Source organism: Xiphophorus couchianus, chromosome 19, assembly GCF_001444195.1.
Source record: "Xiphophorus couchianus chromosome 19, X_couchianus-1.0, whole genome shotgun sequence".
Classification (NCBI taxonomy): domain Eukaryota; kingdom Metazoa; phylum Chordata; class Actinopteri; order Cyprinodontiformes; family Poeciliidae; genus Xiphophorus; species Xiphophorus couchianus.
Genome location: NC_040246.1, coordinates 22,577,838 through 22,595,204, shown reverse-complemented (window position 1 = coordinate 22,595,204; position 17,367 = coordinate 22,577,838). Strand labels below are relative to the sequence as shown.

The 17,367-nt window shown below is 40.0% G+C and overlaps 1 protein-coding gene across 6 annotated transcripts in view; it reads right to left on the bottom strand.

Annotated features, from left to right (window-relative positions):
* Positions 1–17,367, bottom strand: part of asap2a (ArfGAP with SH3 domain, ankyrin repeat and PH domain 2a) — a 42,375-nt gene that overhangs the window by 2,194 nt on the left and 22,814 nt on the right. For 2 of the 6 annotated variants that reach the window (XM_027999903.1, XM_027999906.1), the window contains 23 exons: positions 16,739–16,868; positions 15,397–15,482; positions 15,259–15,334; positions 14,189–14,275; positions 13,692–13,700; positions 12,461–12,564; positions 11,845–11,914; positions 11,562–11,649; positions 10,693–10,741; positions 10,386–10,552; positions 9,595–9,728; positions 9,156–9,250; positions 7,943–8,132; positions 7,785–7,870; positions 6,735–6,850; positions 6,390–6,457; positions 6,202–6,309; positions 5,717–5,951; positions 5,434–5,586; positions 4,623–4,728; positions 4,445–4,503; positions 4,234–4,301; positions 3,129–3,254 (listed from right to left, as the gene is read on the bottom strand). In XM_027999903.1, the coding sequence (XP_027855704.1) occupies positions 3,129–3,254; positions 4,234–4,301; positions 4,445–4,503; positions 4,623–4,728; positions 5,434–5,586; positions 5,717–5,951; positions 6,202–6,309; positions 6,390–6,457; positions 6,735–6,850; positions 7,785–7,870; positions 7,943–8,132; positions 9,156–9,250; positions 9,595–9,728; positions 10,386–10,552; positions 10,693–10,741; positions 11,562–11,649; positions 11,845–11,914; positions 12,461–12,564; positions 13,692–13,700; positions 14,189–14,275; positions 15,259–15,334; positions 15,397–15,482; positions 16,739–16,868 (2,410 nt within the window). Of the gene's footprint in view, positions 1–3,128; positions 3,255–3,874; positions 4,101–4,233; positions 4,302–4,444; positions 4,504–4,622; positions 4,729–5,433; positions 5,587–5,716; positions 5,952–6,201; positions 6,310–6,389; positions 6,458–6,734; positions 6,851–7,784; positions 7,871–7,942; positions 8,133–9,155; positions 9,251–9,594; positions 9,729–10,385; positions 10,553–10,692; positions 10,742–11,561; positions 11,650–11,844; positions 11,915–12,460; positions 12,565–13,691; positions 13,701–14,188; positions 14,276–15,258; positions 15,335–15,396; positions 15,483–16,738; positions 16,869–17,367 lie in introns of those variants that run through there. The other 4 variants (XM_027999905.1, XM_027999907.1, XM_027999904.1 and 1 more) reach the window with 3 other exon arrangements.

Sequence of the window (17,367 nt, the reverse complement as noted above, 5' to 3'; positions counted from 1 at the left end):
GTGACATCTTGTGGTCTCCATAGAAACCATGAGACGCTAATGGAAGCCATTTTGTTGGGAATCATGAAAGGTCAAAGTTTTTCCATCAAACAGTCACAAAAGTAAGTAGAGTTTGCTATACTGGGACTTTAACGGTCCGGGTTCACACAGCAGGTCTTGATGCTCAATTACAATTTCTTGTTGAAAATATCCTATTTTTTATCTGCATGGTCGTTCTTTCTACTAATTAAATGCAATCGCAATTAGACGTCTGTGTGAACAGTTTACGCAGCGCTGAGTTTACGCAGTAAAGATGGCCGCTGCTGACCATGGACGGGTTATAAAGTTGTTCACGGTTTCCAGATCAGAACCAGACGAAGGAAACTGATAAAGATAAAAACGGCCTTTGGTGCAACACTGACTGCAGCTTCTGGAGAGAAGTCTGTTTGGATGTGATGCTCTTGGTTGACACAGATGTCTTTTATAATTATAATCTTTTCAGCCATTGCTTACATCCAGATTTACTGCGTCGGATAAAATGCGTCATGACCGTCAGACTGCAGACGCTTTTAAAGAATGCGATGTGATTCAGTTCCACATGTGGAAGTGGCACAAATCAGATTCATTAGAGTGAAAAGTTTGGAATTGGGCAGTGAAAAAGTCGGGCTGAATGGATAAATCTGTAGGAAAATGACCTCATGCCCACCGTTCAGTGTGGCGCGGGATCTGTGCCACAAACCTGTGGAATTATCAGGACATTTTAAAATAAAAATCTCCTGGACTTGGCCTGTAAATTAAAACTGGGACATCATTGGGTCATTAAATATAAATAAACTGATTATTAAATGTATGCAAATTATATTATTAGGATATAAAATGTGGCCAAACCAAGTCATAAATATCTCAAACACAAAATCAACCATTTCAGACCCCAGATCCTCTGCAGCCTCAATGCTGCCCTGCAGGCAAAAGAAGGTTATTAACAGCAGTAATAAACATCTTGGGCTAAGTGGGCTCATTTAATTACAGCTAATGTTTCTCAGTGTGATGTTATGGTGTTGCAATAAAAGATACATTCATTTTAAGCCTTTTCACAGATCTTTCCCAGACCAGCCAACAAATGTGGCTGGATGTTAGATCCCTGCTGAACACACACACAGACACAACTGGTTGGTTCTAATGAATAACCATTTTCACTCAGATGATCCAAAACCAATTCATTTAAAACCAAATCATCTGACTAAGTTGTGATAAATGGCTAAACATTCTGGAAGGAAAAAAGACGAGCTGATATCCAAAAGTATTATAATAAAAACAAAGTAATTTGTCGTTTTTGCATCAAATGTATTGCTACATTTTTATAAAGGTTTTTTTATTTTTAAAATTCAGTTCTGTGAGCCTTTTGGACAGAAAACAAAAGCAGCCATCAACGCTACCTGCTTTAAAATTGGTTTGCTTTAGTTTTTGTTGTTTTACTTCTATAAACCTTTTGGAAATCAGATCATTTTCTACTTCCAACTAAAGTTACAGTTTTCTTCCTGACTACCAAAGCAGCTTTTAAATTCAAACCTTTCCAAACGTATTCACATCACGTTACATTACAACCACATTTTTATTGAGATTTTATGTGCATGAGAAACACAAATTAGCGACGTTGAAGGAACAGATCAATGGTTTTCAGTGACTGATGAACTGCATGTAAAGCATATTAACAAACGGCAGTAATACGACGGTAACATTTTTACTTGGGGAAAAGAAATTTCCTGGTGGCCATGTCTCCAGCAGGTCGAATAACACAGTAAAACACACCATCCCTGATAGTACATGGTGGTGGCTGCATCATGGAGAGGGAAATGGTTTCCTTCAGATTAGTGAGAGTGGAAGGGAAGATGGATGGAGCTAAATACACAACAAACCTGGAAGAAAACCTGTTGAATGCTGCAAAAAACTGTATCCAGAGTTACAATTAATGGTTTAGATCAGACGTCTTCATTGCCAACTGCCACATAAAACTATTTCTGACGAGACTAAATGTGTTGCATGAGTGTGAATACTTTTGTAAGGCACAGCAGATCATTTCCTTTAATCAACCACATCCTAATCAACTAAAACCAGGATTTTCTGAAGCAGAACTGAATCGAAGTGAACATCTAAACGGCACACAGGTCAAACAGAGTCTAGATCACATCAAACTTCCAACTACTCAGATTCCCTCTTTCATATTACCTGGGGTGGTAAAGAAGAAAGCAAGTCATTTAAAATGTTGTCTAGACCTGAAAATAAAAAGCTGGGACATGTTCTGCTCCGGTAATGTTCACAAATAAAAGAAACAAGTCAGGAAACAAATCAGAATACTGAGCGATGCAAAGTCTGCCTCAATATCACCATCAATACCTTCAGAGCAAAAGCAGCACAAAAAATTGCTGCACAAACACAGTGGAGTTGACTGACACTAATGTTGTTAGATTTGAAGGTTAAGAGCTGGTTCTCATTGCCTCTGGAAACATTAATATCATTAAAATAACAGCTGCACAAACGTTTGACACCAATGTTGTTAGATTTGAAGAAGGTGAGTGAAGGAAACTTCACTCAGGCAACCTTAGCGTTGATCAACTCAACTCCATTAGTGCAGCAAAAATGTTTTGTTTGTGCTGGTATCATTTAAAGATATTAACAAAAAAAAGTTTCCAAAGGTCACCAGAGGTCAAGCACTCAAATCTACAAAATCAAACAAATTTGTTGTCAATCAACTCAGCTGTTTTTGTGCTGGTTTATACAGCAAACATTTGTGCTGCTTTTGCTTCGAAGATATTGATGATGACCTCTGGAAACATTTATTAATATCTTTGAAATATCAGCACAAACATTTGACACAAAGTTTGTTAGTTTTACAGAAAGGGAGATTGATTAAATACAATAACATCTCCATACATGGCTCAGATGAAAACAGGCTGCAGCTGGACCCGACTAACAGAGGAATCAGCATCAGAGGGCGGAAAAAGAGGAGGACAAGGTTGGGAAAGTGTGTGGGTGGTGTTGGCTAGGATGAGGTCAGCTTTCTGATTTCAGCCAATATGGCTCTAAAGAGAGAGTCACACGGACTGGCCACGCTTTGTGATTCCATGGGAACAGTTTCGAACGATACTAACCCACCACTCCTGGTCCTCCTCTCCATCCACCACGATCACCTCGCCCTCGGAAAACGTCAGCTCGTCTGGGTTGTCAGCTATGCAGTTGTAGATGGCCTTCACCCGCTTTGGTCTCTGCTTCTGAGACAAGAACAAAAACAGACAAAGGTTTGATTTGAGTCTCAGGCCCATTTCCTAGGGTTACCCAGACTTTTCTCTCGGCGATTTAATTCAGGTAGGGGTTAAAATATTGAACCATCATCAGGTAAACGGTTACTAATCCTGCAGCGTATTATTCATGTGCAATACATCAAAAGGTGTACGTGTTACCGATTAAAATAAAAGAGGAAAACCTTCAAACTAGGGATGCAACTAACAATTACTTTAGTAATCAATTGCTGACAATTGGAGAAAAATATTGTCACATTCTGTAGACTGTTAATTTAATGATTTATGGCTTTTTATACAATATTAGAAATACATTAAAAGATGCAAATAAATAATTCACCTCATTTTATGAATAGTAAAAGAAGCATTTGACTTATTTGTTTAAAAAAGGAAATGAAGATGGTGAGTCTGTAAAACTATTTTAAAAACTGCCTACCTTCCTAAGTAATCAGTAGAAAAATCTTTACTTATTATCTTTCCTATATTTGCAGCTAAGAAAAAAACATTTCTTAATATTTGTTTTTACAGTTTAAGATAATCTTTGACTTTGTTCAACCTGCACAATAACAGCTGCAAATCCTAGAACAACAAACTCTGTAAATGTGTTAATTATCCATGCTAATTGTTGCTGATGGGATATTTAAGGACATTTTATCAGTTTGGTTGTTATGTCTAAAAATAAGAGGAACAAACAGATATTCCATGTTTGCATGTTCTACAAGCTTAAACAGCTTCTTTATTCAAAGTGAGAGAGGAGAGTCTTAGTCAAAAGCCACATGTGGACCACAGGAAGCAGATTTACTGGGCAGGAAGTCAATATAAACTCTGGAACAACAAGGAGAGAGATTACAAAACACAAATTAAAAAAAGAAATGAAAATATAATCACGCTGTGGAACAAAACAAATAATTAACCAAAATACAACCTGGATGAATATGAAGACAAATGAAAGACTTACTGGATTTGCTTTCCTTGATACGTGGGCCGGAGGCACCGAGTTCTGGGGGCATCCTGGCACTTCCTTAGCTGGAACAGGAAACAGGAAACTACATCACACAAACAGCAAAACTTTCCATACTTTCAAAGGGAAGGTGGAAAAAACGTCAGCAGATGGACAGTATGACATGCTACATTCTGCTATCTGGATGCCTTCCTGTTTATTTACTCACCTGCTCGTTCTACAGATTCACTTTGATTCAGGAAACCTCGGCTGAAGCTTTTATTGTTGCTGAAAGTAAAATAAATATTCAGCTAACCATCGAAGATTCCAGCAGCACTGCTGCACATTTACTACATTAATGTTAGAGCCGTGATGTTTACATGACTCCACCGTTTTTTTGTTCTTACCCAGCAGGAGATTTGGGTGGTACTGACCGGGTCCCCAGCAGACCCTGACCCGACTTGGACTGGATGTTCATGGCTTCCATCTTGGCTACGGGGGCGGGACCCAGACCTGCAACACACATCAGAACAAGAGTTTAGAATAATAAACCTCTCAACAATGGACTCTTGTTTAAGACAATGGAAACCAGTGAATGTCTGACTGAAATGCAGCAGTAAAGGGAAAGATGAGACTGTACTTCATGAGGAAGCTTAGATACTGCAGGAGATGATGGTGCAATGAGGGATTTTACATAAAATCATTACTGATAATAAAGAAACTGAAACAAACAAATATCTTATTTTGAAAATGCTAACATTAGCATGTTTCCACTTGTATGCAACATCTATTATATAGCTTTTTATAGTATGTTGGCTAACAGGCTAATATGCTATTAACAAAATGCTGACATTAGCTAATATGCTCCCATGATCACATCATCTATCGAAAGCAAACATGATCTTCTAGCTAAGTTTAGCCAAAGTACTACTAGCATTTTCTAAATGCAAGTAGTTCATTAGCCAACACCATCTGCCATTGCCTGGCTTGAACGTATCACAGACAAGGATTCTACATATTTTGTTTGGTAAAAATAGTCTGTAAAACAACAGGACAAGTACATGTGATCTAATTTCTTTTAAATGATGTTTGTTGCCTTGTAATGTTTTTGTATTGTGTGGACTGTTGGAGGTGAGTTGAGTCTGTTGTGTTACAAATTGACTTTTCCAAATTGGACAATAAATAATGATAATTTGGTCTCATCTCTCGGGTTCATACCTCCAGTAGAAGTGAGCCTCATTGGGGGAACAGGAGGGTGCATGTTGGGAGGGTCTGAGGACGACCGCTGCCGGCCGACCAGGTCTATAGAACCGGGTTTCCAGGTGCTGGAGGTGGCGGACTGACTGATTCCCCCCACAGAGGAGAACTGGGCTGAAAGATGTGGGAATGGAGGAACTTCATGCTTATCTGGACTTTATCTGATTACATTTATTCTCACAAATTACATCTAGATATTTCTGGCCCGTCCCGGTCCTGTGTTTCTGTCAACACAAGGTCTCACCCAGGTTCCTTGGGGGCAGGGGCGGAGCAGAGGGGGAGGCCGACTGAGAGGAGCCGGTGTTCAGGATGGTTCCGTAAGTCTCGTTGTTCACCAGGCTGGGCATAAAGAGGCGGTGCTTGTCCTTGCTGAGGCCCGCTCCGTCCCGTCCGGCGGGCCCCAGACTGGACTGCAGGTGGGCGTTACTGCTGGGGGCGTAACAGCTGACGGGACGGTCGTCTCTCCGATGGGGGCTCGGCTGGAAGACGTTCAAAGGAAGGATTATTGAGACACCAGCAATTTATTCTCAGATGTTCCAGCAGGAAACTCATTTACACAAAATCTCAAAATTTTAGAACTTAAAAAAATCTTAATTGTAGGATTAGATTGTAATGGTTTCCCCATACAAATGTTAAAAAATGTCATCAGTGGGTGGAGCCAAATTACTGGGGGCGTGGCTAAGTGTGAACAGGTGTGGACAGGATGAGGGAACGCACCGTTTTTCTCACCTTCTCATCCAGATCCTCATCGCTCTCATCCAGGTCCTCGTGCTTCAGGCGCCACTCGTACTCAACGTGGACGTGAGCGTTGAATTTTCCTGCCAGAGCTTGGTTGAGCTGTAAACACACACATGGCTTACTGGCAGCTCCTGCAGGTCTGAGGCACGATGGAGACTCTGGCAGGTTTTAAAACTCACCTGCTCCTCACACTGAGCATGTTTGAGCCTCCGGGCGATATCCAGCGGCGTCTCGCCGGCTTCGTTCGCTTAAAGTGGAAATAAAAACAGGAGTAGCGTGTTATTGCTCTCTAATTCCCGCTGCAGACGAGGAAAAACATGCTGCCCATTTTCTCTCCTGTGTAATTAAGCCGTTTCCCACACCGAGCAGCTTCTCTGAATCTGTTATCTGGCTGTTTTGTTGATTTCAGAGCACAAACATGAGTGTTGTGAGAGAAAAGGCCAGAATGGTTTGTTCTCTGTGTGGGAACCTGGTTATGAGGAAATGACTTTTTCTAAATAAATTCAACATATTGCTGAACTTACCAATATCTATGGAGGCTTTTCCTCTCAGCAGCAGCTTCAGACATTCGCTGTTGTCGGTTAGGCAGCAATAGTGCAGCGCTGTGCTGCCTTTGGCCGTCTGCTTGTCCAGATTCAAACTAAATAGGAAAAAAACAAACACTTTACGCTCTGCATGATGTAAGAACCTACAAAAAGACATTTTTGTTGCATGAAAACAGTGGAGTCGCAACATTTTTGGGCCAAATCTGGCAAATTGACACTATTGGGCCACAAAATTCATTGAATTTAAAATGAAAACATGAGTTTAATGTGATTTTTCTATTTTGTTTTACCTGCTCAATAAACAAAACTTTTTATGAAATCTATAAATACTTACACATCTAAAACATAAAAAAGACTTTGGACTGTAGCCTTATTTTAAAAACAGTGAAAATGTGCAGGGCTATCAGTTGTTTTCCATTTTGTTAGCAAAATTTTAAAGGGGTGTCCAATCAAAATCATTTCCAAGGCTGCAAATGATCCCTGAATCACACGCTGGACTCCCATACTTTAGACCCATAAACTGGAGAAGTTTGTGTGTCTGAAGTAAACTAAACTGAGACAGATCATCTGTAAAAATATTTCTCTCCTCTGCCTTCTCTCAGTGCTAACTAGAAACAACCAATCAGAGACAGGAGGCGGGTCTTAGCGCTGTCAATCACAATCTGCAGCTAGCAAAGCCTGTCAAGAATTCTAAAGCTTGTTAGCGTAGCCACCGATGGCGCTGGATAAACGGTTTTTGTGCAACAACAAGTCGTTTCTCCACCATTAGCACATTTAGCAGCGAATACGTGAGAATGACTGACAGCGCCAAGTCCCGCCTCCTGATTCTGATTGGTTGTTTTTGGTGCATTTTGTCAGACGGTGATAGCAGCTCGGGGAGGAGAAGGAGATCGATCGTTTCACAGATTAGCTGCCTCACAAACTGTCAAATATATAAAAAAACATTTTTTATAAAAGTTACGTCCTGCAGCTTTAACGAGCCGTAGCGTTTTATTCTCTGTTTTCCTGAGTCGTCTTCGCTCCGTTTACCTGTTCTGAGTGAGAAAGTCGACGATGTGAAGAGACGTTCTGTCTACCAGCCTGACGGCCAAATGAAGAGCCGTCTCTCCCTGTTCCTGAAGAGAAACCGCCATTTTAGAAATATGGAGGACAAGCGGAGGAAAAGCTGAAAAGCTTGGTTCTGTTACATGTCCGTTGGCGAGCGGAATCGGCTCCATGAGGTCCAGCCCCTCGGCGTAAACCTGGATGAGGGAGAAGATGTCCCGCGCCTTCACCGCCTCGCACAACGTGTGCAGCCGAGCCGCCGCGTCGGCGCCCTTCTTCCTGGCAAAACGCTTCTCGATGTATTTGGACGTGATGAAGTCTTTCCTCGTCTGCCTGGTGAAGGGAAGCAGTGACATAATTACTCGATGAAAACGAGGTTCACTGCCTCTAACAATTCATATTTTGTCACAAACTGTGAGAGACGAATATAAAGTTGGGTATAATAATAGATCAGTATCTTAAAAACCTGGTTTCATTAAGTTGTGGTTTACATTTGTTCACACCTGCTTTGTTTTGTTTATTTGTTACTAGATCATAAACCAATCCGAAAAAGACAATGGTTTGTGCCAGTATATATATATATATATATATATATATATATATATATATATATGCGTCGTCATTCCTACTAATAAATGAGAACATTTTGGACTTTCCATACATTTTTGTGTTTTGCATTGTGTGATTTCTACCTCTGAAGAAAAAAATAGTATTGAGATACATTCAGATGTATGGTTTCTCCCTCCACTTGTAAAGTTAAACATTTTACATAAACTCTGATGTGTGATTTCTCCCTCTGCAAGGAGAGTAAAGCAACTAAACTGGGATGAGGAATCTTACTCTTACTTCTGGAACCAGAGGTTGGGACCAAAGGGTTCTCATCTTTGACCAGCTTTTATTTTTATTATTTTTTAATATTTCACAGTATGTTTTCCTTCTTCCACAAAGGCCAAACTGGTGAAGAGAAAAACTGATATTTGCTCTGGGGACAGATTGGATCTGGTTCTCTACAGTGAAATGTAACAAAAAGGTGAAAAATCCAACAGGTGCCAGTTTTTTGTTTGTTTTTACTTTTTACAAGCTTTGCTCCGTGTCTGATGAGATTTTGGTTAAAACATGTTTGTTTTTCACTCAGTGGGTAGAAAATCCAGAAGTTTCACTCAAGAGTAGAAATACTTCATAATATTGTTACTTTTACTCAAGTAAAAATACTCCTAAAAGTTTTTATTTTTTTCCAAAAACGTCACTCTACTAAATGTATTTGAGTAAATATAACTAGTTAATACCCAACTCTAAATATGAAGTGAAATCTGTCATTTACTCTCTATCTTCCACTGAGCTAGTTTAGTAACTTACATGTCACTCGCTGGGTTCGGTTTCACCACATTTTCAGCATTTAAACAAGCTTCCATGATTTCATTAAAGCCTGCATTCCCCACGTTCTTGGCCAGCTGTGGAGCAAAAACACACACAGATAAATTCAACCGAGTCATGTTTCTGAACCGAGTGCAGCAGTGCGGCTGACACGCCCCTGTCCGGAGCGTTGACAGAGGAGCCAGCCGCGCCTGACTGTGGCGTCTTAACGCAATCCTGACTGGAAGCGTTTAATCCCAGATGTCCCACAGGCTGTAAATCTCTGCACCAAACCGTGAAAAAAACAGCCTAACACAATCTCAGCTATCCTCATTTTGAGAGGAAGAGTGAGGCTGAGGATGCTGCAGCCTCTTATTGACCTCATTGTTTCCACACAGACAGAAAAAAATCAATGATACAGAACAGAGGAGAATATCTGTACCAAGAGCTCAGAGGTGCTGAGGACATCCAGAGTGAGGGACTGGATCCGAGAGTAGTGGACTCCGAGTTCCCTGTGGATCCCTGAACATTCGATACAGGTGAGGACGCCCAGGTTGGTGGACAGCCACGTCGGATCTGAGGAGCAAAAACAACAGATTATCTAAAAATAGACATGATTTCTGCAACTTCTGAGAAAACTTTGAGGTTTTTTCAGAAAACGCTGGAAGTTTGGGATCATGATAAAAGCTCCTGATGTCAAGCAGCATCTTTCAGTTTTTACAACCCTTACATTACATTTACACTAAAATGCAAAAGTAGTCGCATACCTTCATTTGTTTACACTTATTCACGTATCAACTACAAAATGGTGGCCACACTTCCGCTAATCTGTAGTGGAGCTAATTTTTTCATTTAGCACTTGAAAACATTTAGTGCTCTAGGCTGCTAGGCCCATTATGCTTTTCTCTGCATATGCAGTGTAAACAACCTTAGACAGACCACTACACATTCATTATTTGCTGATGAGACTTTAGTTTTCTAGACACAGGAATTTAACTCGTTTATTTTGACACTGGTTTCTCCTGCCAGGAGGCCAGGCCAAACAGAAATGGCATTTGTTAAATTTGACATGAATTAATAGTTGTTTGTTTTTATAGATGTTTAACCGAGTATTGTTATAAATTAACAATAAATCTGGATTTGTCCAAAGCTGTTAATTTTTTACATAACTATGCTGCCGAGCGGCAGAGCCAGAGTCATGGGACGGTTTCTGTGTTCATCTTTGCGACTCACTGGGCGCTCCGCAGTCGCAGCACACGTCGTTCCCCGTCATCCTCTTCACTTCCCCCAGGATCGCCTTCGTCAGCTCCTGAACGATGTTGTTCTCGCCGACATGGTGGTCGCCTTTAAACGCCTGATTTAACGCCTCCTCCTTACTGTTCTGCAGAACTGAGATCCAGCTGGAGCGAGGAGATAAAACAATAAAGCAGATTTAGAGTTCAGTGGGAAAAAGAAGAAGGAGGAAAACGGTGGCTGGGTTTGAGATAGAAAGCGTTGGGAAAGATGGTAAAAAGGATTAAATGAGGGAACAGCTACGTACATCTGACAGTCCTGTTCGTCCTCAGCTTGAAAATGATACGTTCGGTCATCTGGAGCGAAAACAAAAAGAAACATATTTAATTTAGTCAAATATTTCTGGTTTAATTGTCAAGCTAGCTGCATCCATTTCTTATTAAACAAAACCTTATATTGATATGCAGAAGAAGCCACATTCCTGCATTTGTTTCACATTTTGTCACATTACAACTAAACAGTGGTGGGCAGATTTCCACTAAGGCACTAATAGCACCGCTTAATTTTTACAGTTAGTGCTTCAGCTAACTTTGAAGACATCTAGCTTATTTAAATTACGGTAATTAAATAAATTAGCAAGTTAGCATTAGCTTCTGCTAAATACCATGTTGGTATAGCGCATTAGTGTTACCAAAACTAATATTTATGGTTAGCACTTTACCATTGGTCATCAAAATTAATAAGAAATAAAGAGATTTACATCTGCATATAATCACTACAAATAAATATCACATTTATGGAGTTTTATTAAAAATGTGTCATTTTTTTCCACTTCACATTTTGCACCATTGGTTTTGATTTATCACATAAAATCCAGTAAAATAAATGAACCTTGTGGGTGAATAAACCAGGAACTCCATGTTTTCCAACCCAACGAATGAAAATGTAAAATTATTGAGCTGTAATTCAGCTCATTATCATCTGTCTTAGCTTTCCGTCACATGGATCAGAAATCCTAAGTGTGAACTTCTGCTACTGCTGAACTAAAACTCAACTCTTCACAGTGACAGTAGTGACCAAAGTCTGTGGGAAAAACGCTGATAAGAGCTGAACTCAAGCCAAAAACAAAACAAAAAGCCACAGCTGACAAAGCAAAGCCAAAGATATGAAACCTACGTGAAATGAGGTCGAAGCTCCTCTTCTCCTCAGGGTTGTGCTTCACCTGGCAGGTCAGCAGGTTGAGTTTAGCCGGCGGTCTGTTAGCCTAGCAGAGACGAGGCGAGTGAGCGGGAATGTTTAATGGAATGCGGCCGCAGCCAAAGGAAACATCTGATAAGCTGCTGCGAGTCGGACGCCTGTGATGCGTCCAAACATGGGAACAAGCCTGAGATCTCCCTGAGTTGCTGGGATACGTTACAGGCCTGCAGGTGACGGGGTCAGAGGTCAGAACTGAACTTACTGTGCCGTGTGAGATGGTGAGGTATCCGTTTTTAGCCGTGCATTTTCTCTTCTGCCAGACTTTTCTCAACCTGAACACAGAGGATTCAGTCATAAGCCAACAAAGCCAAACAGATTCATTATTAACCAAAAAAAAGGTTAATTTAAATATGCAGTTACATCTTAATAAATTAGACACTTCAGTATTTCAATTTAAAAATCCTAATAACAGAAAAAATGTTTCAAAACCTCAACAAAAAAAGCAAGAAAACTATACTTTTCCTTTTGCCTGATTTGCTGTCAGTGCAGCGTGTCGGGAACATGATCAGCCTGTGGTTCTGCTGGTGGTTCTGCTTATCATTTTCCTCTTCATAATAATAAATACTGTAAATAAACGTATAATAAACCAAACCCAGCGCTAAAAGGGTCATTAAAGTTAAATTAAACCTATATCACTACAACTTCTTCCTTCCACTTAACTTTCCATGACTATGCTTAAATCTCACTATCTGAGCAGCCATATTCTTTAGAAAAAACCTTTTCTTGGTTAAAAATAATTTATATTTGGTCCCATATGGATGAATTAATTATTAAGATGAACAGAAGAAACGCGGAGCGACGTGCAGATCGGCTCTCACCCATCGCTCTTCTTGAACAGGAAGCCGCTGCGCTCGGTGCCGTGCTCCTTGTTGCCCTGCGGCTGGTGCAGGCTGTACGTCGCGCTCTGCCGCACCTGGGAATCCTGGGAAAACACAGCCGGCACAAACGACACGTCAGGGGGGAGGAGAAATCTAAAAACGCATAAATTAAATCAAATTAAATCAGCCGATTTTTCTAGATGAACTTCCACTAACGCACGCCCCTGAGCTTTGGGTTAAAAAAACCCCTCAAAGTTAATGTAAATCATATATTTTCTGTCGGATTAAGAAAAAAAGTTTTGCTTCTGATGCTTCTCAATTTTTTCTAACCATTTTTTGGAAAAACATTTTTGTCCTCAACTTAAACAGCTGAATTTGTGATACAACAGTAAACTGAAAAGTGTGCTAGAAGTAACAAATACTTTCACTTAAAAAAACAACTAATTTATCAGATATTTTGGATGACATGAGTTACAGCAACATTTAATTTCCTTTTTGGGTCATTTTTTAAATTTGAATTAAGACTCGAGGCCGGAAGGTTCTTGGTGGGGATTCAAACCCACAACCTTCTCTCTGTGCTCCACGGACGCATCTGGGTGTGAAGTTAACAGACACAAAGGCCTTTTCTGGATTTCTTTTCCTCCAGCTTTTAGACAAATTAATCAGTACCTAATTAAGGCCATTTGTTCCTGTGAGAGGGGAGTATTCTCCATGCCAGCGGCTGCAACAGATGGCGCAAATATGGCAGATTCAACAGCTGGAGGCCAGTTGTTTTCAAGACGATTCAAAAAGGCATCGGTCTAAATCTGATCTAATCTAAAATCTATTCATGTTTAAAGTTCAAGTTTCCAGACAAAAGAAATAAAAAGAGAGGAGATAATCTGCATCAACGGATGGACACAAATGAGATTATTCCTATTTAATTATAGCACAACAAAAACAACAACCACTAAATGGGATAGAAAGAGAATATTTCTGTAAGAATGAGGTCATTTCCTTTATGACGGAGAAAGAACTGAAGTCTCACTCCATCTGCAGACACATGAAATTCCTGTAAGAAAAACAACAGTCTAACTTTGTCATGAAAGAAAATAACCGACAGAAACTAAATAAAGTTTTTAAAGTGTAAAAAAAAAGCACAAAACCAACAGAATAAAATGTAAAGGCAGTTTTTTTTTTCCACCACTGGAGCCTTAAAGTAACAAACAGAGATGGGAACAAATCCACTTACTCTCCTCGCCTTGTTTTATGAACCGTGACGGCAGCAGCAGGAGAGAGGAGACATTTTTAGACAAAAGGACAAACTTTACATTGTTTCACTTCATAAATATGTCAGATTTCTGCATATATGCATGGAAAGGTTATTAAACAACAATGAATGTCGCCACAGACAGAATCTAAAACAAAAAATTTACCAAAGATGTTAAAGATTTCCACTTTTTAATGATTACCACAAACATCAATGTGTTTCTTGGGAGTAAATGTAAAAAACCAACATACAGTAGAGCATAAATTATTTTTTTTATAAACCAAGATTACAACTGCAGGCCCTTTTTTCCCCACCAGGTGTGAAGAAATACAGGCTGAAAGTTTTCCTGGTTTTTCGTTGTAAATCAGCTCAAACTCAGTCAGACTGGATGGACTGCACTACGTTCAGCTGGACATGAAATCAGAGTAAAACGCGTTAAGGTTTGTGGTTGTAACCTGACTACTTGTTATGCGTCTCACCTCCTTCTGCTCCACCTGCAGAGCCGTTTTCAGGACGTCTCTCAGCTGAGTCAGCTGCTTCCTCTCCTCATCCTGCGCCTGCTTGATCTGACCCACAGAAAGAAAAACTGACGTCAAACACAGAACAGAAAAAGCAGGAGTCATAAACAATCCAATCAGTAACTCTATGTTGTCGAGTTTATGTGAGTTTATTGCAACTTTTCCTCAAAAACAGACAAAAACACTGGCTTCAAGTGACGCTAACTCCCACCAGCAGGTGGTAGTATACTGCACCTCTATACTTCTACTGCATTCCTGAGTCAAGTTATCAAAGCAAAAGTGGAGCCATTAAAGTTTGTTAAAGATAGAAATGTTTGTGTCCAGTTTGTCTGATTCTCGTCTGTTTTCCTCTAGATTTTGGACGGGATTAAATACGGGAAACAGGAGGAAACTCACAGTAAACAGCTGCAAACGATGCAAACTCCAAAACACAAATGCAACAGAAAATTCTGCAAGAAAGAGGACAGCAAATAGCAAAAACAACCGCTAATATGAAAAGCTGCAAACTCGCTCCACCAAACGGAAGTCCTCCAGACCACTAGGGGGAGGAAGTATAACAAACTTTTTCTTTTACTCCATTTTGGTTTAGTTTTTAAGTCGACTCCCCCTGGTGGCCTGGAGGACGTCCGTTTTGTGCAGCGAGTTTGCAGAGTTTCATACTTGCTGTTGTTTTTACTAATTGCAGCTTTTCCCCTTTTGCTCCTATTTTCTGTGGTAACATCATTTTTCATTTGCATTTGTTTTGTTTTTAAATTTGTGTAATTTGGAGTTTCACCTGTCGACCGTTTAAAGCTGAAGTATATAAATATTTTGAAAAATTTTCACATATTTGTTGAAACTGTCGTCATATCCTGACAGTTTGATATAAGATAGACAAATATCAAGCTGCTCTGCCGTCTCCCACTGCTAATTAGAAACAACCAATCAGAGCCAGAAGGCGTGTCTTAACGCTGTCAATCACCCTTTATTTTGATTGTCCAACATAATGAACAGGTAATCAAAAGAAGTGGTGCAGATAAAAGCGTTCTTACCGTGTGCAGATCTGTAGCCAGTTTCTCTATCGACGGCTTCAGGTTCTCCACGGCCTTCAGGCCGTCCTGAAAGAAACTGCACAGCAGGGTTAACGACGGGGCGGAGCTGCACAGGCCGGCCCGCTTGCAGAACCTTACTTGCACTGTGCGTGGAAGTACTTGATGAGGTTCTGCAGCAGGTCCACCCCCTTCTTGATCTTGATCTCGTTGACTTTGAGGAGGTACTGTAAACAGATCAGATGCAGATCAGGGTGGAGCGGTCAGGCGGGGTTCAGACTCATCACTTTCATCTTCCAGAGACGCTTCAAAGAAAAACCCTCAAAGTGAAGCAGCGCTACAGTTTCCTCTACATGGACCTGTGTGGCTCTTAAAAATAAATGTTAAAACAATGGAAACCTTTTGATATATACACATACATTTACATAGCCTACATTTGTGCACTTATGTCAACATAATCAGATTTTGAATTTGATTCAAGTATAATTACAATTTACTTTATTTTGAAAAACCAAAAATGGCTGCCTGTGTGGCTGTGAAGCTGCGCTGCTTTCAGCAGTGAAGTAAAACCAGAGAAGACGGGAAAAGGAGCAAGAGAGGAACCAAAGGAAGGCTAAACTGAAAGCATTTTCAGTTCAAGTCTGTGAAAACGACATTAATGTTAAAAAATTTAACTTTTATCAAAAATATGTTTTTTACATGTTTGTTAAAAATCTCCCCATGTCAAGACATTATGAGACAGATAATCTGTGAAAAGACTGGCCACCTTCACCTCCTCTGAGCTGCTGCTGCTGTCCAAAGACATGCACCAAAAACAGCCAGTAAGACCCAGGAGGCAGGTTTCAGTGCTGTCAATCATCCTCATGTACTTGTTGCTAAATGTGCTAATGGCGGAAAAGCAACTTACAGTTAAAGGAAAACTGCTTATCTGTCGTCATCGGTGGCTTTGCTAACTAGCCTTAGCATTCAGAACGTGCTTTGCTGACGGGAAAAAACTGGCAGCGCCACACAAGATTGTGATTGACAGCGCTAAGACCTGCCTCCTGACTCTGATTGGTTGTTTCTAGATTTTTTTCCACAGATTATGTCTCTTACCAAACTGTTGCCACATAATGGCAGTTTCAACAACTCTGTAAAAAAAATTCAAAACTATTCTACTGTTCCAAAAGGAAAATTAAATAAATTAAAAAGTTGCATAGTGCAGCTTTTAAATATGTTGCCTTTGAACGACACTACCGTAGTTGGTTAGTATAGTTTGGCCTTCATGCGCAATGTTTCAGAAACATTCCTAAATGTCGGTTAGTTTTTCCCATTAAAATTAATCTCTGGCTGCATGTTCAGATGAGAATATTAAAATACTTTCAGAAGAAGATGCTGAGGTAATGTTAGATGGAAACGATAATCATCTGTACAGTGACATGATGTGCAATATTTAAATATAAATGTTCATTATGTGATCTTGGAGACTAAAGCGGATTCTGACCTCGCACATTTGCAGCTGGAAGAAGCGTCTCTCCTTCTCCATCTCCTCGGCTATTTCCGCGCCGCTGATCTCCGTCCGGATCATCCCGTGCTGCCGAGCGTGCTCCTTCTTCTCCTTCTCGATTTTGGTCCTGGCAGGAAGAAACGCCGCCGCAGGTCAAAACACCACAGACACAGAGACGGAAAAATATGGCAGAAAAAATTTTAATAAAAAAAAAAAAATCAGCCCTGCAAGCCGTCAGCTGGAGGCGAATCTTAACCTCTCCCTCAGTTTACAGAGTCAAAAACACTCACAGGCCAAGAAAAGAAAAACTAAAAAACTATTTAAAAATAAAGTTAATTAAGAAGTTTGATTTACAGTCACATTTACTGTATTAGAATAAAAGGCATCTAGTTTTCAAATGATCTTAGGCTCATTTTTATTAATTTATTCTGTTATAAAATTTGGGTCAAACTCTTTCAGAAACCTGATATATGTCGCTGTGCTTGATGAATTAAATTAAAGCTAATTTGGTGCAGCAAAGTCGGATTTTCACTGGAAATATCTGGATAAATATGGTTTCACTAATTATAAAAGTTATTTATGTGGTAATTAACATTTTCCATTGTAAGAAAATTATGGCAGTGAAA